This window comes from Corvus hawaiiensis, chromosome 18 (assembly GCF_020740725.1).
Source record: "Corvus hawaiiensis isolate bCorHaw1 chromosome 18, bCorHaw1.pri.cur, whole genome shotgun sequence".
NCBI classification, from domain to species: domain Eukaryota; kingdom Metazoa; phylum Chordata; class Aves; order Passeriformes; family Corvidae; genus Corvus; species Corvus hawaiiensis.
In genome coordinates this window covers 4,743,587-4,766,661 of record NC_063230.1, presented here as the reverse complement: position 1 = coordinate 4,766,661, position 23,075 = coordinate 4,743,587, and the positions used below count along the sequence as shown (strand labels likewise).

General features: G+C 42.9%; 1 protein-coding gene and 2 long non-coding RNA genes across 8 annotated transcripts in view; 1 reads left to right on the top strand and 2 right to left on the bottom strand.

Annotated features, from left to right (window-relative positions):
• Positions 1 to 2,688, bottom strand: part of BICDL1 (BICD family like cargo adaptor 1) — a 50,382-nt gene extending 47,694 nt beyond the window's left edge. For 5 of the 6 annotated variants that reach the window (XR_007207441.1, XR_007207442.1, XM_048322984.1 and 2 more), the window contains exon 1: positions 2,353 to 2,681. Coding sequence is in view for 4 of the 6 variants with exons in the window: in XM_048322984.1 (XP_048178941.1) it covers positions 2,353 to 2,673 (321 nt within the window). In the remaining 2 variants the exon portion in view is untranslated. Of the gene's footprint in view, positions 1 to 2,352 lie in introns of all 6 variants that reach the window. The other variant, XM_048322987.1, reaches the window with a different exon arrangement.
• LOC125335404 lies at positions 2,190 to 20,252 on the top strand. The gene is made up of 4 exons (XR_007207444.1): positions 2,190 to 2,365; positions 13,673 to 13,733; positions 16,207 to 16,301; positions 20,171 to 20,252. It is a non-coding gene; the product is annotated as an uncharacterized LOC125335404 (long non-coding RNA).
• On the bottom strand, positions 15,759 to 22,329 carry LOC125335403. The gene is made up of 2 exons (XR_007207443.1): positions 22,238 to 22,329; positions 15,759 to 22,129 (listed from the first exon to the last, which is right to left on the bottom strand). It is a non-coding gene; the product is annotated as an uncharacterized LOC125335403 (long non-coding RNA).
• Between the last annotated feature and the right edge of the window lie 746 nt (positions 22,330 to 23,075).

Genomic DNA, 23,075 nt, shown 5'->3' with positions numbered 1-23,075 from the left:
TCTCTCCATTCACGAGCTGTTCATTGATTTTTACACAGAACTTCTTTCTAGAAGATGTTTTCTTCTGAAAACAGCTTCTCTTCAACTTAACTGAGCTGGGCTGGTCCTCATCTAAAGAGATGAAACCAAGGGGAGAGTTTCCCAGCTGATATAGAGCATTCATACTGTAAAATGCTTGGACACAGCAGGCTCCTTTGTGTCAGAGGAACAGCAGTATTAACTGTTTTAATCCCTTACAGAAGATAAAACTCTCTAGGATCACCTAGCAGAATTTATTACAGAACTTATATTTCATGATTAGAAATGGATTTAAATTCAGGCTGTGAAGTGAAAGGTTTGCCAGAGTATGTGTATGGCAGGAATGCTGTACCTCAACAATGAACCCACAAAACTAGAACATATTTAATCTTGAGGCAAAGCACCCAAAGAGAAGACCAGTACCTTGGCTGTTCTGAAATGGAGAGGCTTCACTGAGCTCTTGTAACCAATTCTGAACTGTGAACTGGGAGAAAAATATCTCCTTCTAAGTGCTACTTAAACATCATTATATCAGGTTGTCACCAAGGATCTCATCTGAGACTTTGCTTCTTGTCACCATCAGAAAGTTCTCAGCATAGGGAAGGAGGGAACAGCTCTGTGTCCTTCCTCTCTGCTCCTCTGAAATCAAAAAGCTTATTGTGAAGTTTTATTCAATTCAGTGGCAACAGGAGGAGGCCAAGATTTAATCTGCAGAGGCTGGGATTATCAAGCTTGTGTTTTTTAGAAGATTAATGTTGAAATTTGATTTTTCGTGTGAAGCAGCACTGGGTTAAATTTGCCAAACCCAGTGGAAAAAAATTGACCCTAAAGCAGATAACACTAACTCCTATCAGACAGGTAGCCTGGAAAATAGCAATCTGTTATTCCACTGGGAAGTTAGGGTGATAGTAATGGGATGAAAATATGTTAACAGTTGGTTGTGTTTACAATCTCTTCATTTACCTTCTGAATGGGCCTGTGAGACCAGAGGTAAACCATTCATGGGATGTTATTTAAAGTACTATCAAGTCATAGTTTCTCCCTTTCACCTCTACCTTTTGCAAACAGTGAGTGGTATTTGAGGCTCCTGAACTCCCTAAGAGGCAGCTCAGTGGATACCTAAACTTGTGCATTTTTCCTCTAATGGTAGGAAAGGTTTTACTCCAACTCCTAAGGAAATCCATGTCAGCACAACACCACATATGTCTGTTCTTGCTTAAAGATCACCCTGGAAACATTCACTCTGGCAAATTTTAATACTCTGGGAAATTCTAATCTGATAAACAGAGCCACTAAGCAACACTGAGCAAATGTCACCTTCACTACTTTTCTATTAGAATAGCAAAGGCAGAGAGATTCCCATGCAAAGAGGAAGGGATCAGCTAGGGTAAAGTGACAAGTTTAATAAGAGAGAGGAATTTTTGTCAGGAGAACAAAAGGCGTACAGTAATCTCACAAATCCTCTTGAACTTGAGAAATATTAAGTCCGTGAGGAAGGAATACAGGAATATGCAGGACTGTACAGAAAGGACTGGTCTAGGGCTGTGACTTGAAATGTGAATGTTAATCCAGCACTGTTCAAACTCTCTCCAGAAAGGTGAGAGAGGCTTGTCTCAGCCTTCTAAGCAGTATTACTTACTGGAAGAAATACAATTTCAAGAGTACCTCTGAGGAAGAGTGAGTAACAGTGGCTCTCTCACAACTGTGCAAGACAGTTGTTCCAAAAAAAGCTGCCTCCACAAGTCTTTTTCTTTGTAATAGCTCTATTTTATCTTTAAAAATCAATAAATAGCTCAACCCACCGAGTTCCTGGCAAACAGCTCTCTCCAGATACCTGTAGGCATTTTTCAGAGCAAACAACTAACAGCGATGTATCACTAGGGCTTATCTCCTGCCATGCCGAAAGCCTTAGCTGCAACAGCTTAGCATAAGGGTCACATATGCTCTGTAGCTCAGTACCTGCTGTCAAATCTACCTTCCGAGGTATTTCTGTGACGAGATGAGTCGCACACATCTCTCCCAGGTGGTCCTGGGGCAGAGCAGTCCCCCAGGAGCCTCCGGAGCGCGGTGCTGCAGCCCGGCCCCGGCCCCACATGCCGGCTCTCGGCCGGGAGGAGCGGGGGAGAACGGCAGCTTTGCCTCCCCCAGGCTTCGCAGGCATTGCTCAGAATCCTTCTTCCCCGTCACGGCCACAGCGAATCCCGTGGGCTGCCCGGCAGGGCCTGCGCCCGCCGCCCGCCCCCGGCACTGGCCAGGGAAGGGGCCGCGTTGCGCGGGGAGACCCCGCAGGCCAGGACCGGGGCCGGGACCGGGCGGAGCGCGGCGGGGCCTCACCTCCAGCTTGTCGGTGAGCTCCTTGTGCATCCTCTCGTACTGCCGGCTCATGTCCTGGTTGCGCTCCAGCAGCGCCTTGCCCAGCCGCGCCGCCAGCACCAGGTCCTTCTCCTTCTGCCGGATCAGCGAGAGCAGCTCGGGGTCGCGGGCGGCGGCGGCGGGCGGCGGCTCCGGCGGCTCCCCAGCGGCGGCCAGCAGCGCCAGCTCCTCCTCCAGGGCCAGCTCCAGGGCGGCGGCCCCGGGCGGCTCCATGCCGCCGGCGCTGTCCGCCTCCGCCGGTGCTGACCCGGCGGCGGGCAGGCGCAGGCACGGCGCCGACATGGCCCTGTGCGCCGCCACCGCTCCGCTGCGCCCCCCGCGCCCGGCCCGCGGCTGCGGCGGCTGGGCGGGGAGCGCCACCGCCCCCGGCCCCCGCCCCCCGGCGCCGGGCGCCGGGCCCCGGCAGCGCATCGCCGCGGCCACCGCCACTGCCACCGGCGCAGCCATCGGCATCGGGCCCGGGTGGCGCGGGGAAAACTGGGTCCTGCTGGATCCAGCTGCCGCGGGCAGGTCTCGCCCCTTGTGCCGCAGGCCCAGGCCGAAAATCCCCCCAAAACATCGGGGAAGCCCAAGGAGGGAGCTTTGCACCCCCCGAGGGGAACAGCGCGTTCTCCCCGCTCGCCGCCCGCTCCCCCAGAGCTCTAGCGGGGCTCTTTTGGTTGCCAGAGCAGCTCTCGGGATCTTTGTGCTCAGTAGTTTACCCCGGAGAGCTGACTACAGCTTCCAACGGCCACCGGGGCTTGCTTTCAATTTCAGATTGTTTGGGATGTTCTCGGGGAACATTTGTCCTAAAGGTACCCTCAGTGAACGTTGGGAGTTGTAGTCAGTTCAGCTCCCAGCACTATTCCTTCTCTTAGGGGCAGGACTGGTTGGGGTTTCAGTTTTGGTTTTGTTGATTTTCTATCCCCTTAGATCCTGGCACAGGAGGGAGGCTGAGGCAGAATACAGCAGAATAAACCTGTATATTGTCACATTTGCTAAGACCCATTTCCCTCAATTTCTGATTATACTTTTAAATCAATCAAGGCTTTAATAGTGATTGAACAAAAACATTTTAAAGGAAACTTGTACTTTTGATTCCTAGATTCTGCAGAAAGGAATTACGAGGTTTTTTACAGCTTTTCTCTTTGTATGCTGCTTTCCTGGGGCTTGCTTTCCTTCCTTCTATGGAAGGTTCACTTAGACCATGTTCATCTGTATGCAACAGCCCCAACGCATCAGTCCAAGGATGTTTTTGGCTGGGACAGTTGGTGACTGATGCAGTTTTCAAGCAGGGCTGGCTCCTGCCTCACGTCAAACCCAGCGCCCTGGAGAGCTGCTGATTACTCGTAACAGTTAGAACATGAATTGTGGGAATGCAAACTTCCCTTTGGCCATCTGCCACTGGGACTTGGCCTTTGGTGGGGATACACCCCAACAGCCCAGCTTGGGGGACCTGTTGATCCTTGGCCTTTTTCCTGGCAGCATCAGTTAACAGCAGTGATGCTTTTTGTAATGTGAGCACCTACTCTCCAAGGACCGAGCAGAGACTGGTCCCTCATGTTGCCAGCACCTGTCCCACCACAGTAACTGTTGGCCCTTATGACCATTATGATTTCTTTTGCGCTGGTGACCCAGAGGTGACACTTCCTTTATCTCACAGCAATTCCCCCAGGCACTGATTTTTCTAGTCCTTTTGTCCTTGCAGTTCCACAGACACTTATATTGCTGGAAAGAGGGATTGACCATAAGGTGAGATGGTTTGGACAGTACTGGCCCTTTTAAAAGAACCCCTGTCCCGACAGGAGCTGTGATTGCCCAGATTTGATCATCACTATTTAAACACAGGAGGGCGTTTAAACTGATTGTGAGTACCTTCTGCTGGAAGTGCCTACTACAGCAAACCAAGCTTCCTGGTGTGATTAACAAAATCCATTGTGGCATTAATTTTCATCTCTAATGCTTCCTTCAGTGTATAAAACAAAGAGAGATTATACTTTTTGTATACTACAAAAAGAGATGGTTTTAATCTCCCAAACAAAGCCTGAGACAAACCCCATTTCTGCAGCTGTTAGGATAGGGATGAAGAAAAGCTATTGCTTGGATGGAGAGGAAAAAGGACATATAAATCAGTGAAATACATTGTAAATATGCCACCATCTTAGTCAGGCATATATACAAGCTTAATGCTCTTTTGGGGACTATTGACTGCAAAACATAACTGCGTTACCTGGAGTAACCCTGGATTAAAGCTTTCTTTATAGCACAACATGTTATTGACTTACAAAGAAATTCATTATCCTGTGAATTTAGTTATTGATTTGGCATTTTAGAAATATGTTACTACTTTTAAAACTACTTTGTATGCTACTTTATTAATATTTTATTTTGTATATGTCATCACAGTCAAATACCTATGAAAAACTGTTAATATAATAATGCAGTTTCTTTACAATGATATGGTGGCATTATCTATTAGGATCCTAAAATGTATTTCTGCTGAGAGCTGGGACAGTTGCTGCCCGTAAGTGGACAGACACCCAACTCCCATTTCTGCTCTTCTTCCCCTGCTTAAGCTTGGTTATGTCCTTTGGAGAACTTCAGCCCAGAAAATAGAAGAGCTAGTTATTGGAAACAAGTCAAATATGAGATTTTTTTGGTTTAACTGCACTACTGAAGCCTGATGTGAGACTTCACTCCTCATGTACTGAGGACTGCAACAGTGAGTAGTTCTTGTGGAGATTTAGATCAGGCGTTTCAAGAGCTCATGCTCTTGCAACACAGAAGGTTCCTGTGTGTACAGAACAAATGATCTTTCAGCCTGGAAATCACTCCAGGGATGGCCCTTTCTGAAAATGCAAAAAGGCCAGACTGACTCAAGCACACAGAGAACTGAGAGCAAGTGACTGATGCCAGTGATGTCATTACAGAACACAGAAATGTCACCTTGCCCAGGACATATGAAGGCCTTCTTTGTGATATTAGCAAACAAGGGTTAAAATAAAGCATAGCTATAACAGAGTGGTGTTAAGAGTCTCTGCAAGAGGGTGAATCATTTTTTCCTTGCTCAGATCAAAATCTTGCAGGTCTGTATAAAAAAGAAAGTAGCAAAAGGTTCTATCCTTATGGGGCAAAAGGATGGCACTGACCTTACCTCTAAGTAATTTTCCATTCTTTCTTTTCCCCCTCCCACATGTACTGAATCCAGTAAATAAGCCATGGGGAGGGTTGGAGAGCTTGACTCAAGAAGCCATCCAGGGCAACCAGCCAGTGCAAATTCACTCTGCTAAACAGGTTCCTCAAAGAGCAAGATACTGAAACAGGCAACCCAGCTTAAGCTGTGGATACAGCAATGAGTATTGTCCTTCCCAGAGGGTCAAGGAGAGCTGAACTCTAAGATGTGCAGGCTCTTCAAGCCCAATGTCAAGTATATGGTTAAATCTGATGCTTTGAAATCTGTATTCTGCCTTGCAGGGATTTCACTGGTTGGTCTGTTCACAAAGGAAGTGTGGCAGAGGGTCTGGACCTTTGGTGGTTACACCAACAAATGCTGGAGCATGTAAGACTATATGAGTTAGCAGGACAAAGCATTTTTCACACATCAGAAAAGCTGTAAATCCAATAAATGTCCAAGTGCTTCAATCAATACCTTTACCTCAGCTGTGAGGGCAGCACTCAGATAACAGGCAGTGCAAGAGATCATCCTTTTTTGTTTAGAGTTAGGGGAGAAAAAGATGTATTGTGGCAAAGCCACAGCCAGACCTGTAAAAGTAGGTTATTGTCCTGTGCTTTTAGAGCCGACTGTGGTGAGAAAGGAATTCCCATCAACATCCTTAATCTTCCTGCCAGTGGGCTGACAGACTTCCAGGGGAGGCAGCACAAGATATCAGGTTTCTTTGGCCATTCTCTCTCTTTCTCTCTCTCTCCCTGCCCCACTCCCCACTTTGTGAATGATTAATTGCTTTATTTTTCTCACTGTTTTCCTGCACTTTATTTCTGACAAATGTTTTGCTTTTTCTGGTTGTTTGTGTACATCTGTGCCGAGGTGTTTCAGCCACAGCCTCCCCTGCTGCAAGAGGTGCAGGCAGCCTCAGAGAGTTTGCAGTTACCCTAATGAATAATTAAAAGCCATATGTGTCTTGCTTGCAAAACAGGCCAGAACTGCAAAGCCAGAGATAAAACTCATGTGTGACCTTTTTTTCTCTGCTTCTGTAATGTCCAAAGCTATCTAGTATGTGCCTAGCTTTTCCCTGGTGCTGGGTAGAGGAAATACAGGATGGGAAGGTGTATTTGCAGAGCTTGGTGTACTAGTTCGAAAACAAACTAGTGGAAGGCACCAAGTCAGAATAACAACTTAATAGGGACATAAAGGGGAAAAAAAATAAAGGCAGAAAATACTGGGTTAAACTGACAGAGTCAGGATACAACCTGACACCCTGTTAGTCAGGGTGGTGGTGACAGTCCAATAAAATGGTGGCTGCAGTCCTCCTGAAGTGATAGATGTGGTTCTGTCAAAGCAGTGAGCCTGTAGAAAGGGCCTGATATTCCTCAGAAAGTCCAGTGGTGGCTATGCAGCTCCTGTCCTCTAGGAATCCAGTGGAAAGGTTGTCTCTGGTATTCAGAATCTCAGATTATATTCATGATGGAATGCTTGGTTCCTCCCTCTGGGTGGAGCATCTCACAATGGGGTAATGAGTCATGAGGCCAAGTGTGATTAGGCTTATTAACAGAAGATAGTTCGGAGGGAGTTATCTGTGAGTCATGCAGCAGGACAATGATGGGCCATTAACAGAAAGATAGTCTGGGGAGAGGAGGCAAGGAAACACTGCCCCACCTGATTTCAACAGCTCATGAGGATGGTAATAGAATACACTGCAACCCAGGACACTTGGTAAGGGTGAAAAAACCAGAGATTTCTCGTTAAACAGAAGGAAAAGAAAGCTGTTATGAGTGTTAGCCAAGCGAGATGTAATAAAATAAAAGACCATCCTGATTTTTATCAAGGCTCAATATCTCCACAGAGTTTCTGACAAGTTTGTTGTTTCCCAGGGTTATCAATATCATGTCAGGTAGAGCAGAAAGATCACTCATCCACCAAGGTGACTCATGACATTGAAGTCAGGGGAAACATCCGTGGACTGCTAAGGGGGTGAAGCATGGCCTGGATGACTCAAGAGTTCCCAAGGACAGAGCCAACACCATGCTGTGCTCACCCTGCCTGTGTGTAAGGAACAAGGGGTGCAAAGGGAAAAGAATAGGGGAAGAGTTTTGTAATTTGGCACATAGGAGTTAGAGATTTAACAATTTTGTACTATAGGTTTTCATCTCTGTGAGTTGTGAAGTTTGGAAGCATTCTCTAACAGACTCTCCAAAACAAAGCTGACAGTGCCAGGAACAAGCAGAACTACTCTGGATCTGGAGGAGTTGCATGGCCAATACTTCAGGCCAGCTTGATCTGTTTGGGGTACCACACCAGCAATTTGACTTCAGTTCATGCCTGGCCCTGACCTGACACATAAGCTGCTTTGCACTTGAGGCTCCTTCTTGACTTACCATGCTCCAGGGAGACTCTGGACACAGGATTCAAGCTGGGTCCTTCTTAGTAGGATGATCTTTCAACACTTAAGCCAAGAGGGCACCCATCCTCACATACCCTTGCGCCAGCTGCAGGGATTGCACTGTGTGCCTTCACCAGCAAGTAGCAGACTGCTGGAGCTGCTGGAGAAGCTGCAGAGAAACAAAAAATGTCTCACAGACACGGTGAGCATGACAGAGTGCAGAGCAGAGCTGGGCTGGGGCTGTGCAGGGTGGGAACTGCACACTCATGTGAGAGGTGTTGAGTCTGAGCGCTCCTACACAAACCCAGCCGTGGGCTGGCTGCTTCTGCAGCCCATAGGAGGAGTAAAGATGTAATGGTTCCATGGGAAGATGTACATCTACATCTGGACTAGTGCTGTGTTTTTTAATGAAGTAGGTATTTTCAGCAGTGGGTGTGAGTTTCTCCCTCTTGAATCTTACCATATGACAATGTTTGCCAAGCCTTTGTGGAACAAAAACTCCTATTAAGAATTGAAAAGTAGCTCGTGCCTTCACTCATATGAAGGCACAAACAGAGAGCTGTTTTTGCTAGTATTTCTTTACAGCAAACCCTTAAGTCCTAAAATTATCGGTCATGGTGTGGGCCATGGAGTTCTGCAACCATTAATGACTGGACATTACTTTGTGCTTTGTTGTTGGGAAAAATATTTGTTCACTATTATCTTGCTCTGCTTCTTAGGGTTATGCAGTGATTTGTAATGACTCATTTTAGGAATGCTGGTCTTTGATCTGGTACTATTGGATTGTAATTGGCCATGTTGACAAAAAGCAATGTGGGGTTTAATGCAGCCTCTTTCACTAACTGTTGTGGTCAATTATTTCATGATAATGGCAACTCTGCCAGGTATTTTTACTTCACTGAGCAATTATGTTGTTATGGAAACTGGTATTCTATAAATTACCTGAAGAGAGACCTGATTCACTTTTTGGGAACAAGGAATTTTAAAGTAAAAAGTACAGGATAACAGGGTTTTTTATTAGCTGTATATTTATTTGTGTAATTACTAATCCTTAGGGCTGTTAACTCCTTGATGCAAATACCAGCACCTTTGTGTCCATACAGGATCTGCTCCTTTGTCACATCATTAGGAGCCAGACAATCCTGTCCAGGGGGAGACATCCTGGGTATATGCAGCAGAGAAGCTTTCAGAAGGAGTTTTTGCAGCACCCATTACCTATGAGAGTAATCCCCTTCCATGCCCTGAGCTGTTTCCTCAGCACTTTCCAAGACCACAAACTACGATAAACACGTGGGTGGAAAACCACTGAACAGAAGTAATTAAGTTGCTCCTGGTGAGCTAAAGCTCATTCTACATGGATGAGGGACCCTGCATCAGCTTGAGGTAGTGAGGAAAGGGCAGTCAATAACTAACTCATGTAAGCACAAGTTAACTATTGGGAGACAGCAAATGTTAGTTCAGACAGATGTTAATTTCAAAACCTAAGAAGCCAAATTCACCCTAATCTTGTCAAGATAGAGGGGACAAGGATTATCTCAGAGACTGCTGAATCATTCCTCAAAGGACTACACATGCCCAGGGAGAAAGGTGAAAAGGGCACTGTGAGGAAGACTTCTGGTCTTCATCAAAAAGACCCCCGAGGAAGAAGAGGAGCGTGCGCATGCATGACCCATATGTTAATGATATTAATGACTTCCGAGAAATAATTTGTAATACCACACTTGTCCCAAGGAATGTGATGAATATTCATAATTTAACCCTTAATACTGTGTTGTAGAGAGCACCGGTGTGTGTGTTTGGAGGAGCGATCCCCACACACCCAGAGCGCCGAATAAAGCAAATACCCACTTCTCTGACTCTGTCTCTGAGGTGTCTCCTGGCCCAGTTTCAGCGCGATTCAGTAGTCAGTGCTATTCCCCAGCATCTTTCTCCTTTTTCATGCTTTCAAACTGTGATTTCTTCTATTTCTTTTTAACAGTTGAGTTAGTAAAAAAGAACATTGTCACCTTTTACATGTTCAGCTCACACGACAGGGGCACACTGTCTCCCTGGGCCCCAGGAGTGCTCTACACTGTCAGGAGCAATAACCTCTCCTCCTCTTGGCTCTGGAGGCACCTGGAAACCTGTCTTTGCTGTGTCAGCCTGGCCATGGGGAGACCTGCAAGTACTAGGGAATGAGTTTCCAGATGATAATATGTTTCCCCGAGTAGTGGGTTTAATTTGGGAGGCAGTAATCAACCTTGCTATAAAAATAGCCAAATCTTAATCGCTCCAGAAAAATGAAAATCCTGTGTCTTCTCATTCTAGTTGCTGGTTCCTAAATCCCCTTCAGTTTGTCAGCACCCTTTCGTTTCACAGAATGTCAAGTTTCCAGACTGGTGTATCATCTCCCTGGGGTCTGCTGCCCACATAGCAGGTATTCAAATGCAAAATAGCAGACTTTGTAAGAGTGCAGGACAGCTTCAGCTGGCAGGAAAAGATTTGGGTTTCTTACAAATGTGGTTCCATATTACTGTATGAGAACAATTCACAATGAAATGAAACTTGCTATGAGTGATTTCCGTTTTAAGCTCATATTATGTATAGGGGTTTTCAAGAGAAAAAGAATTGCCAAGTAATAGCTAAGACATACTGTTGAATTATGGGTATTGCTTTCTGTTGTTTAATTACCTGCAGACTGCACTCCCCTGCTGGAAAGGCAAAAGCAGAACAGTTTTCATCTGGCAAAAGTATTTCCATAGGATTAAAAAGTAAATTATTTTCTACCATTTATACTGCTCAGAAAACCAATGTATCTTTTTTCCCTCATTTTGGGACTTGAATCACAAACAAAAGCAGGACATTGAAAGCTTTTTTATTTTCTTGTTTTACTGCAAGCATAAGAACTTCTCTGAACAGCACTGTGCAAAGATCCCTGGATGTTGCACATACCATCTGCTTTTGGAGAGGAAGCAAAACCCAACCTTTCCCTAAACTACACACCACCCCTCCTTGTACTGTCTGCTTTCCAAGGAGTCCAAACCTCTTCACAGAAACTATAATGAGGCAACCCTTGGGGTGACATTGTCCTCTAATCCCTGCTCCCCTTTCACAGAGGGATGAGGAGAAGCCAAGGCAGTAACTTGCCAACAGTCCCCAATGCCAAAGCATGCAAATTTCATAATGAAGTTGTGACCTACAGTCTTAACCCTTAGATCACAGTTTCTCTTCAAGAGACAAGTCACAAAAGGAAAACAAAAGAGTTCCTGTCAATATATCTTTACAACAACTACACTGCTTTGGTTTTTGAGTCAGACTCCTGAGGATCAAGGAAGGAGCTGCTGTAACACAGCTGAAGTCACAGATGTATAATAGTGATGCTACAAAAGAGCTGAAGAGAACAATTGCAAGAGAGAAGGCTGAAGCTCCAGAGGGCTTGAGATCAAAACATAAGGCACATGGAAAACATGAAAGAGATTGGTCTTAGATACTGGAAAGGACCAATGGAGAGAATGAATCCATATTACACTAATTTTACTGGTCAGATTTTAAATTGTCAGATAAATTGTGCTTGTAATTTTAAAAAGTATTTATTTATTCCTGCTTGGAGGACCTAGTTGACATCAGTTATAAATGTGTTAGGACAGAAAAATCAAAGTGTTTAACTGCTGCAAGGCACTCTCATCATATCATAATGCCTTTTGAAGCGGAAATTCAATGATTGATCAGAGGAGATCTAATTAACTGACTACATTATATGAAAAAAACAACCATGGAGAAAGCTGTGATACTCTGGGTATCACATTCATCAGAATCTTTGCTCTGCTGCATGGATGTGGGTGTTCTAAGGAAAAGCCAAACCTTCATTCAATAGATCACCTAAAAATAAACCTTAAGATTAAAAGTTTCCTTTCTCTTTCTATCCTGCCTTTCCCATATTATTGCTTTGCATACTTCTAGACATTTTAGGAAATGCATAGACCATATTTGTCAATAAAATATTCAGCATTAAGCTGACTGCTTAAATCTAATATTCACCCACACATGATCTATATGGGGGTGAAATTTAGATATGAACATTACCTTAATAAAGTGCCTTCTATTCTTGCTTCCCATTTTTGCATTTTGCTGTACAGCATTCCATGCCTGCAGGGACTGGGTGAGCTCAGTTGCATCGGGAATGACATTTATGAACATTTAGTGCAGCCTTGGTGTGAGTTCACAGCCAACTTCTCCCATGGGGTGAGTGAAGGCAGCGATGTGACAAAAAGGGAGCCAAATACGGTTCACTGGGATCAGTGAATATGTTGACATGCTGTTGTAGTGTCCTGGGTTGCAGTGTATTCTATTACCATCCTCATGAGCTGTTGAAATCAGGTGGGGCAGTGTTTCCTTGCCTCCTCTCCCCAGACTATCTTTCTGTTAATGGCCCATCATTGTCCTGCTGCATGACTCACAGATAACTCCCTCCGAACTATCTTCTGTTAATGAGCCTAATCAACACTTGGCCTCATGACTCATTACCCCATTGTGAGATGCTCCACCCAGAGGGAGGAACCAAGCATCCCATCGTGGATATATCTGAGATTCTGAACACCAGAGGCAACCCTTTCTACTGGATTCCCAGAAGACAGGAGCTGCATAGCCACCACTGGACCTTCTGAAGAAGAGCAGACTCTTTTTCTACAGGCTCACTGCTTCAGAAGACTGCAGCCACCATTCTACTAGACTGCTACCACCACCCTGCCTAACAGGGACTCAGGTTGTATCTTGACAATGTCAGTTTGAACCAGTGTTTTATTTTAGTTTTTTTTTTTCATTTTCTTTAATTTCCATTAAGTTGTTATTCTGACTTGGTGCCTCCCACTGGTTTGTTTACAAACTAGTACATGTAGAAAGAATATAAAGATGGGATGCATATTTTGCTTACTCAATGGCTTTTCATTCTGGATGTAGAGACTGATAAAACTCCATAGCAATCTAGGCTCTGGGTTTGGCTGAATGCCCTTTGGTGTGTGATTCTTCTCTCTCTTAGAAAACAGGTTATTTCATAAAGCTTCCACACCTTTGCCTGCCAAGAATGACACGAAATCAGCCTTGTTGAGCAGGAACGGAAAAGTCATCAGAAACCATATTTTGTACCTGATTTCAGTGCTGTGGGTTAGCTTGCCACTTATTTGGGTATCTGGTTTCTTTCAGCAACACTTTGCTATTAAAAGTATATCTTAGCTTAAATAAACATGTTTTTGCCTATTTTAGTTATGCTCTTTTAGGTCAGTGTCAGATGTAGCCTTATGTAAAGAATTTAATTAATTTTTATTTTCCCTCACTGTTTTCATATAAAGGCATCATATAGACAGATGAATATTGCTTCCCCAAATTTACATTTAAATGAAGAAATTTCAGTGAAGGCCAAAAACTAGGGAAGCAACTACCTTCCAAACATTCCATTATTGAATATCCTCGCGAAAGAGCCTGTATGGCTTCCCATTCCACAGTCTGGCTCATAATCCTTACTACTCCCTGGGTCAGTTTTGTGCTATATATATAAATATATATATAAAATACATGCTGGGTCAGTTTTACTCCAGTTATTTAACTCCAAAGAAGTAACCTATCTACAACTAGCTGAAATATTTATGGGTCTGCCCTTCAAGTTGTTGAGTTTGTTGAGTGTTTCAGAACTTACTCAGTGGGAAAGAGGAGATGCTTGCACATAACATGGTATGTCTGCAGAGCTCAGGAAATATTGTCTCAATTTTCAGAGCACACCAACATCCCTGTTGAGTGCAGAAGCCTCCTGGGAACTTGCTGTGGGCATGAAAGGTAAGAGCTTACTGTGATTTTTAGTGTGTCTGCACGTGCATCCCCCTTGGTTGCTTCCCTTTCTCTCCTGCTGACTTACCAGCTCAGTAAGGTGTAGCATAAATAACCCGAAGCGCTATAGCCACCAGGTATTGGAAAATCATTCAGCAGCACAGCCTAAGAGCCATCTCCAGCTGATGGGGGAAAGGCCTGTGGGTGAGGGAGGTGATTTATGGGAATCATCTCTCAACTGCTATAGAATTAGCACCTAGAGTTGGAAAAAGAATCTGGAATAAAGGAATCTACCTCACTCTGCACTTCAAATGTTTTGTTTTAAAAGCTGGAGTTGCATTCATAGAAATTAAAATGGGGTTCCCCTGTGCCAGCTTTTTGTGTCTAGTATTCTAACATGCTTCTGTTGAACTTTGTCTGGCTTTCTGCTACCTTAATTGTATCTATTAGTTGTTAGTCTGTTGAACCCTTCATTTATCTCAGTTCTTTGAAGAATAAGAGCAGTTTGAGTAGTTGGAGAATGCTGCCTAGGCCAGTGATTGTGTTTATAAAACAGAAACATATTCCTCTTTACTTACAGTCATTATGAATGGAAAATGCATCTATTGTTTGTGTTGCTCTGAAATTATGTATTGCTCTTTCAGACACCTGAGGACCGATTATCACCTCCTGAATTTTTGTGTTTGTCTGTGAGAGAAAATGTCCTTTATTGTCCTATCTCAGAAACACCATCTCATCAATTGGGAACCCATTTAGAATTCTTTTAATTTGGCAGATCATTAGAATATATATGGCACTTCCAGGGAAAATTAAACCATGTGGAAGCAATAAAAGACTGGCAGTTACGTCTGATCAACAGTAATAGTCCAACATCTTTGGAGAAAATAATGTATTTTAATTCAGAAGCCTATCAACATTTAACAAAGCTGAATTTTGTGTTTTTAGCCCATTACAAAAATACCGGTATTTGGAAATTGGTTTTGTATTGCTTTGTGTGTGTTCTGTTGTTGTTTTGGTTTTTGTTTTTTTTTGTTTTGTGGTTTTTTGGTGAGGATAAGGGGGAAGGGTGAAAAGACAGACAGCTGCAAGGACTTGCAGCACATTCTGATTCTTTATTTTGTTTGACCTGATTTAACAAGCTTCCTCTGTTGAAATATCATTGTCTATGTCGGGAATTATGTCAGGAAGCACAATATGTGCAGTGTGGGTGAGTGAGCTTGCAAAAATTGTCTATGAAGATCAATTATAGGAATTTTTGAATTACACATTAGATAAGAAGCAGATGACTTCTTTTCCCTTGCAACTGCGCTGATAACTATTTTTGTCTAAATTAAAATACAGCCATAGAGGCAGTGAAAATCTGTCACTGAGCATCACAAGCTGCCCAGGCTTATTGATAATTTTCTTCTTTACGACTGAGGTTCTGCAGAGCCGTGGTTTTGGCACGGAGCACTGTGCAGATGAAGCCAGAGAGCAGCAATCCACTAACAACCTACGATTTATATGCAGCTTGGGCAGAAATGGCCCTTTACAAATGAGTTGGTATGAATGAAAAGAAAAATGCTCTTAGCCGTGGCCATTTTCTGATGTGTTGGTACTGCTGAATGATGCAGTGGGGGCTGTGTATTCTTCTGTCATACCACAGCTGGGCAGACAGTGACAGGGGGAGACAGCCTTGTTCCTGCACCTTCATTGTTTATAAATACCTTGTATCAGCCTGTTCACTGGATATTTCTGAATGTGGAATAGCAGTTTTTGCCCCAAGAGGCTACATATAAGGGGGGAAGACTTTTGCAGACTCTATGCTGCTGTTGAACATGACTGCCAGCACTGCCTGGCTGTGCCTCTGGCTCAGATTGTAACTGAATTCCAGAAAACCAGTAGGATTTAAAGAACCCTTTTCAAGAGAGAAGTAGCAGTTCTTATTCACAGGAACTAGATGATACATCATCTTTTGAGCCTGGGATATTGAAAGGCATCAGAATGAAAGTCACAGGAACATAGAGAGGACAAAGATGCAACTAACTATGCAGCCTGTGTACAAATCTCTTTTATTCCAGCATCTTTTAGCATCCAGTATTCTAAATAATCTTTATTTCGTAGTATCTGTTCATGGTGGAATAGGTTGATGCAGAACCCAGCCTCCTCCATTGCTTTAAACATTGTCTTCTGGAGGATTTTAAGTGGTAGCTGGTGTTCTGCTTTAGAAAGGTTGTTAACAAATAACAATTACTTGAGATATATTTTTGGTTTTAGTTATTGTTGTTTTTTGTCATTTGAGGTTGGCTATTAAGCTTTTTTGGATAACTCTTTGATATGAAAAGCTGACTACTTTCTGCTTCAAGCTTAAAAGGTTTAAGATGTAATGTGTGGGGTGCGCCAACAAGTCTGCACCTCTCCCCTCATTTCCAAGGATCTATTAATTGTTCTCATCCACTGGCACAATTAATTAATGCTGCATCTGATCCATTTCACATTTCAGAGAAGCAATACACAAGATCCATTGCTCTGAGGAAAACTGGAGAGCTAAGTGGTGGGAAGAGCAGAAAGTAGAAAATATTCTACCTTAGTACTGAGGTAATTAATTCAATTATAGAGGAATCTGAAATAGTAGCATAAACCCACCTTTTATTTAAAAGTTATTTTTAAACAAAAGTTGACCTGCAATACTTTAAAAACATGGGGGGAGAAAAAAGGTAGCCTAGAGCTATTTTTTATTCAGGTAATGTTTATTCCACAGAAACTCTTTCACATGGAGTTTCCATTCCTCTTTCAAGACTTGTATTTTTGTATCCAGCCTTTGGCTAAAAATGGTTAAATGCAATTCCTTGGCAGACCATGAACATTGCACCATTGCAACAGTTTCCCACCTTCATAACTTATTTTTGAGGAAGAATATACTGGGTTTGGAGCCTTTCCTTTCCAGGTAGTAAAGGAAATTTATAAGTGTGAGAAAACAATGTGAGCTAGGCCAATCACCATGAGAAATGGTGACGAGCACTCCAAAAAGAGCAATTTGACCATGCAGTGACCTCCAAAGCAGCCAGAAATTGTCATTCACTTCCTTTATGAACCTTAAATTACTTCAGTGTTTGTCGGTGTTTTTAATCACTTATTCATCACAATTCTTAACATGGAAAAGCTGTTTAAAAATGAGAATCCCACAATAGTCACTGTAAAATATTTCTTGGCCTCCAAGCAAACAGTATAGAACTAATTCTAGAAGAATTAAATAAAGTAACATGTAGGCTGTCATTGCTGAGTTCTTCAGGACAGGAATGAACACACCCACTCAGAGCAAGAACATCCAAAATCCGTAAAGTACAAAAATCGTGATTCCAGATTGAAAAATAGGCAGGCAATCAAATCTAAATTTCTTTTAGTCTTACCTGGAAGAGTCCTTTGACATTAAAACTGTCATTGCCTCATCTGATGCTTTTATTTATACTCTGCACAAAGTGCTACTATTGTTCTTTTTTACCCTATTCTCACTGCCCACTATGCTATAGAGCTGCAGAGCACAGATTATTGGATACTGGCATTTTTGGAATAAATCTTCAAAGGAAAAAGACAGACTTTCTTTCAAGTTCAATTACACAAAGAATCCAAGTCTACCTCTGTATCTTAAATCATCAGAGTTAATAAGGAGTGGGTTTGTTTGTCTTTTAAATGCTGACATAATTTTAACAGACATACTTTGTTTAATCTATTTTCATACTAAATTTTGATACTTCAGTCCGGTGGGATTTGTTTTTCTAATAAAATATCTGGGCACTGATGCCCAATCCCACAAACAAGCAAATTATTGCTGTATTTAAGGAAAGGGTGTATTTTCTGTGGATTTGTTAATTTAAGGCAAAGAGTCCTGCTGTGAACATCTAGAATTCATTCACCCTAGGACCAACATATGATTAAATTTTAATAATAAGTTTTAATTGTGCTCTCAAAGGAATTCTGTATCTTCACCATAAAGGTGTTTCTGTTCTTTTTTTCTTTTGGAATCTAAGTAAAATATAATTGGATACGGCCATTTTTTACATGATTATTCTATCTAAATTCCAAAGTAATTGAGTGTTACGGTAGATGCAGTTTCCATCTGATAAGTGGCACCTGTCCTGTTCTAGGTTTTATCTTGTAAACCAGAGTTGCTTTCCCTTCCCCATCAATGAAAACATGCAAGTGGTTCTTTAGGACATTTAAAACAAAACATTTTTTATAATGGCTCAGCTACTTTATCAGTTTTGCTTTAATTAAGCTCTTGTCACCTGTTGCTCTGCAACATGTAATTCCCATTAAGTCATGCGAAATTTAGTTTTCAGCTGCTCCAGGAGATGTTAATGTGAGCACATCAATATTCATGTGTCTTGACAGATCGTGAGGTTTAATAAATTGCTTTCTATAAAATAATTTTTGTGGAATCAGGAGTGTTCCTGTGATAGCACAAAGGAAGCCTGAAGCTGAGATATATGAAACATCATTTGCTTTTCACTGCATCTACAAGTTAATAAATTATTTCTCTGGAAAGTAATGAGGGATTTGTTTTAGGCAAATATAAAAAAAAATGAAGAAGACAATTAGGATTAAAAAAGGCGCTTCACTTTCATGTGGTTAAATGCTCAGTTTGCTCATAAAGAAGGATTCTTAGTGACCCAATTCTCTTACTATTTCATTTTGGTCACCAGAAGTTTATCATGATTATGTTTTGGCTTACAGGGAAATTCAACATTTGAATTCAACAGTTTGTTAGGAGAGTGTGGTCAGAACTGAGCAGTGTGTGCTGGAATGAGGAATCCTCAGAACTGGGATTTGGTCTGAAGAGCAGCATCACATATGTCTGTTTGCATTTTTATGAATAAATCAAAAGATAGATGACAACTACATACCTAATAAGAGGGCCATGTGTTTTTAAAAGTATTTTAATGGATTTTACTTCTGTAAATATAAAGAAAATAGAAGCAATGCATAAAAAACCCCCAGTGAACTTGTATAATACAATTATTAGCATATTGCTAATACAAACAAAAAAGGCCTTTAATATTTCAATCAAAATAACCTTGAAGAATATTATCTCTGCGCCTACCTTCTAGTGAAAGTCTGTGGAAGAAACACCAAACAGCCTTTCAGGTCTTTTAAAGTTTCATTTCCTTTTTGCTTATCCCAGGAGGATGACAGCATAGTAGTCTTTTTCCAAAAATTCTCAGGAGGAAATTAAAAATACTGCAGAAGGAAAGACAATGTAATTGTTTTCCTGGCGATTATTTGTCTTTGCCTTCATATCTTCGATAAGGAATTTACTTCCCTCTTCCATAACTCTTCTTCCCAAATAGGTATTGTGCAAATATTCCTGTCCCCTGTAGTATGTATAACTATTATGTCAGGTTGGATACTTTGTGATAGTTTGGGGAAAGAAAGTAAAACAAAATGTGTCAGGGATCTAGGGATTATTTAGGTCCCATTAAGCAAAGGTGAGAGCTACAATGGTTTATGACAGTATCAGCCAAGTTAAATCCTTTATTTTGAAACACAAAGTGGTAACCCAGGTGTGATCAGGGTTAGGGCTGAAGAAAGAACTTGGTTTATTACAAGATCTTTTAAATATTGGTGAGTTAGAGGAAGGGATAGAGCTGATAAAGCTAATTTTTTGTTTTCATATAGAATTATAGATTATAGATTAGCTATGGTAAAGGCCTTGCTGAAGAGCGTGATTTATCTCTGGGGCCAACATCCCCTGGAAGCCTTGCCTGCAGACCCATCTGCATGAGCAGCATTACAATTTGGAAAGAACAGAGCTGGAGAGATTTGCAAGGTAGGACAAAAAAAATAGGCTTTTGGTCATACTTAGCTCTTAGCACTGTGATAGCACAAGCCTGGTTTACTGCTTTCTAACCATATATAAATTCATTAGCACCTTGGGAGCAGCCACAAGTGTCTCACTGCTCCACAGATGAAGATATTTCCGAGTAATGCTGCTGTAAATACAGAAGTTCACAGCCTGATGGTGTTGGGGGGGACTTGGGAGCTCTCTGCCCATTAAAATATGGTGAAGTTAGTTAGGATGAGGATCTGAACACCAGGTTCTTGGCAAAAAGCCGGTGTACCTGCCTGCCTGCTTGTTTACTTTTACATTTATGTGGTATCTTAGACCTCAGGCAAGCCTGAAGGATGCTACAGTGACAAGCAATGGGAACATAGTCACCTTGGAGCACAATGCAACAGCAAGAGGGGAGAGAATTTGGGCTGAGGAAATAAAGGGAAACCCCTACTCTTATAACAAAATAATGTCAAACAGATGGTAACCAATTCAATGCATGGTGAGATGTCAAAACATGTTGAGCACCATATTGGGACCTGCTTAGGGAAAATAACAGAGCTATTTATGCTGTTACACTTTTGGACAACCTATTAATTTAATAGTAGGAATAAGCCTTTACTTTGTATGGTTGCAGGTCTGCTGCTGCTCATTCTACTTAAGTGAGGTTATTACCAGGAGCAGCTGTCAAGTTCAAGGAGTGATACATAACTTGGCTGTTACAAAGGACTGGTGCACTATGATTTCTCTTGATAAAAATATCAAAGGTAGGAAGGAATCATCACTTTCACTCTGAAGACTTCACCAATTTAAAGAAAAACAAAATATGTGTTCTTCTGAACAGGTATGTATTTCTCTTTTTACCTGAGACATCAGAAATGGGTACTGAGGTGTTATCACTGAAACTGTAGTTTTTCTCTCTCTTCTTCTCCCCTCATCTGCCACTTCAGTTTTTTTCTTACCATTTGATAACAATTCTGGTGCAGCTGCATTTTTATGCTACTATTTCATTTTGCTGGTAGACATTCCTATTTACATGAGTCTGTTACAGAGGATCAAAGAAGAAAAAAAAAAACCAGTAAGTGACCTTGTATCACATGGCTGCTTCTAGCAAAATATGTATTTAAGGGCCTTCTTAAAGGGAACTAATCTAATTTGAGCCTTCATCTAAATTATGAGGAAAACTGTATCTGTCCCAAAGGCTTTTAAGAGCCAGCTTCTTTGCTTGCAAACACTCAAAAATATATTTATTTGGAAAAATTAAATTATAAACCTGTAAATCAGTAAACTGATGCTATTGTTGAACCTGTTGGGCAGCTGAGAGAGGCTCATGATCCAGCCAAGCAGCTAATTTGGCTGGTTAAATTTGGGATATTGTGTGGGAGACCCAGAGCCAGTGTTCACATTCTGAAAGGAAAGGGGAGCCTTAATGTACATGAGATAAAACCCTTAATGACCCATTTCCTCTCCCAATGTGTGGATCAGCTGTTCCACACCATCCTGCAGAGAAGATGGAAGGAGAATCAGTCACACCTTTGTGATTTGAACACAATATAGAACTGAGCTGTCAGAAGGAGAACCCAGCTCTTCTGCTTCCCCCATTTTCTAAATCCAAACTGATGTACAGATATGGTGATATCCCAATGGAATTAGAAAGAGTGTGGATATTTAACAGTAATTCTGGCAGTTAAAACAGAGGGGGTTAATGACATTTGCTGAGGAGATAGGCTGGAGAAAGGGAAAGGCAGAGGAGCCTGAAGTTCTCTTAGTTGGATGGCAGACAATGAGACTTGTTCAAAATCTAGGGTAGAATACCTTTAGACATGGTAGGGTTCGAATATCAGGGAAGGATGTGGTATTTTACTAAAATGCTACCACACTACCATGACAATTAACCAGCTCATGCACAGGAAGCTCTTTACTGCTTTTCTGTTTAAGAGCTGATCTCTCCTGGGCAATGCGGATGTGGATGAGACACGAGCAATGACAGTGTCCTGAGTGGAGTCCAAAAACCAAACTGGCAGTGCAGGTAGTGGACAATTAGATTTTAAAAACACTTTCTGGCTTTGTAACTTGAAATGAACCCAGCTATGTAAGTTTCAGACAAGAAATACACCACAACTATGTCAGTGTTCCAGGGGTGGACTCAGGGAGGTGGAAGCACAAATCTCTAAAATCATTTCTATAAAGTCAAATGTAATAAATCCATCAGTCCATTATGTGATCAGCTAGATGCCAAGCCAGTATTAGCATCATTAAAATGAATGTTGGAGAGCAAAATATCTTATTTTTTGTCAATCAGCAACATGATTATTTTTAAGAACCACATCACCGAGGTTTCTGTTACCAGATTAAATCTTGCCCAGACACTGTGTAAAAAGGGGCTATGTTTTGTGCACCTGTGATGTCTGCAGGTCACATCAGTGCTCCGTGCCGATGTTCTCCCCGGACATCTCCTCATGAATCCATCGGATCCATCCTTACACAAGATCATCCTGTATCCCACGGAGCCTTCTGATCGATGCATCACGGACAGAGGGGGTGCCGAGCTGGGAGCTTTTCACTAGTGCTTCACTTGAAAGTTAATAACCTGTATCTGAATAAAACGGCCATACAAAAAAGGTCATAAAGGTCAGGCAAGCATTTTACAGAAGGAAATTTAATGCTTCTGAAAACCTTTCCATTTCCCCTCTGGCTGCTTTACCTGCCAGGAGCTGCTGCCAGCTATGACGTCTAGGGTAGGGTTGAGCCAGCTCCACTCAAAACTACTGAGAATGAGTCATTTTTGCCTTTTAAGATTTGGCAAGGAAAACAAATAAACAAGCAAACAAAAAAAAAAAGGAGGTGAAATACAGGACAAGCGGGAGCAAAGCCGTGAGGGCAGAGCAGCACTAGCTGCTTGGTGTGCAGCAGTGTCCGAAGGCCCTCCTCTGCTCCCTCCGGATACGGAGCTGGGGAAGCCCCACAGCCCTGGGGTCCCCTCACGGTCCCCTCAGAACCCGCCGCCACTCCCACCCTCACGGGGCCGCCGCCACTCCCGGACAGGGCTTCCGGCCCCGCAGGCCTGCGATTGGTCCGCGCCGCGGTACTGGAAGCGACGCCAGGACTCCCACGCCCACCGCGCCGTTCAAACGCAGGCGGCGGTAAGAGCGGGGCGCGCGGGGATCTGAGGAGGCCGCGGGAACGGAACCTGGAGTGGGGCGGCTCTGAGGGAGGCTCGGGGCCACGGGAAGGGGGCTTGGGACGGAGCGGCTCTGAGGGGGGCTCGTGTCCTCCCGCTGCAAGCTCCGGAATTTGGGGGGCTCCGCGCCTTCCCAGCGAGGTTGTGGGGTCGCCGCCCCTGGAGGTGTTTAAAGAAAGAGTGGCCGAGGCGCTGAGTGCCGCGGGGAAGTTGACACGGTACGGTTCGCTCACAGGTTGGACTCGATGGTCTCGGAGGTCTTCTTCAACGTAATTGCTTCTATGCTTCTCCCCAGTTTAACTGCCGGGACGCTCCAGGCGCGTTTAAGCTTATGAATTTTGTCCCCAAGGAAATGCAGATG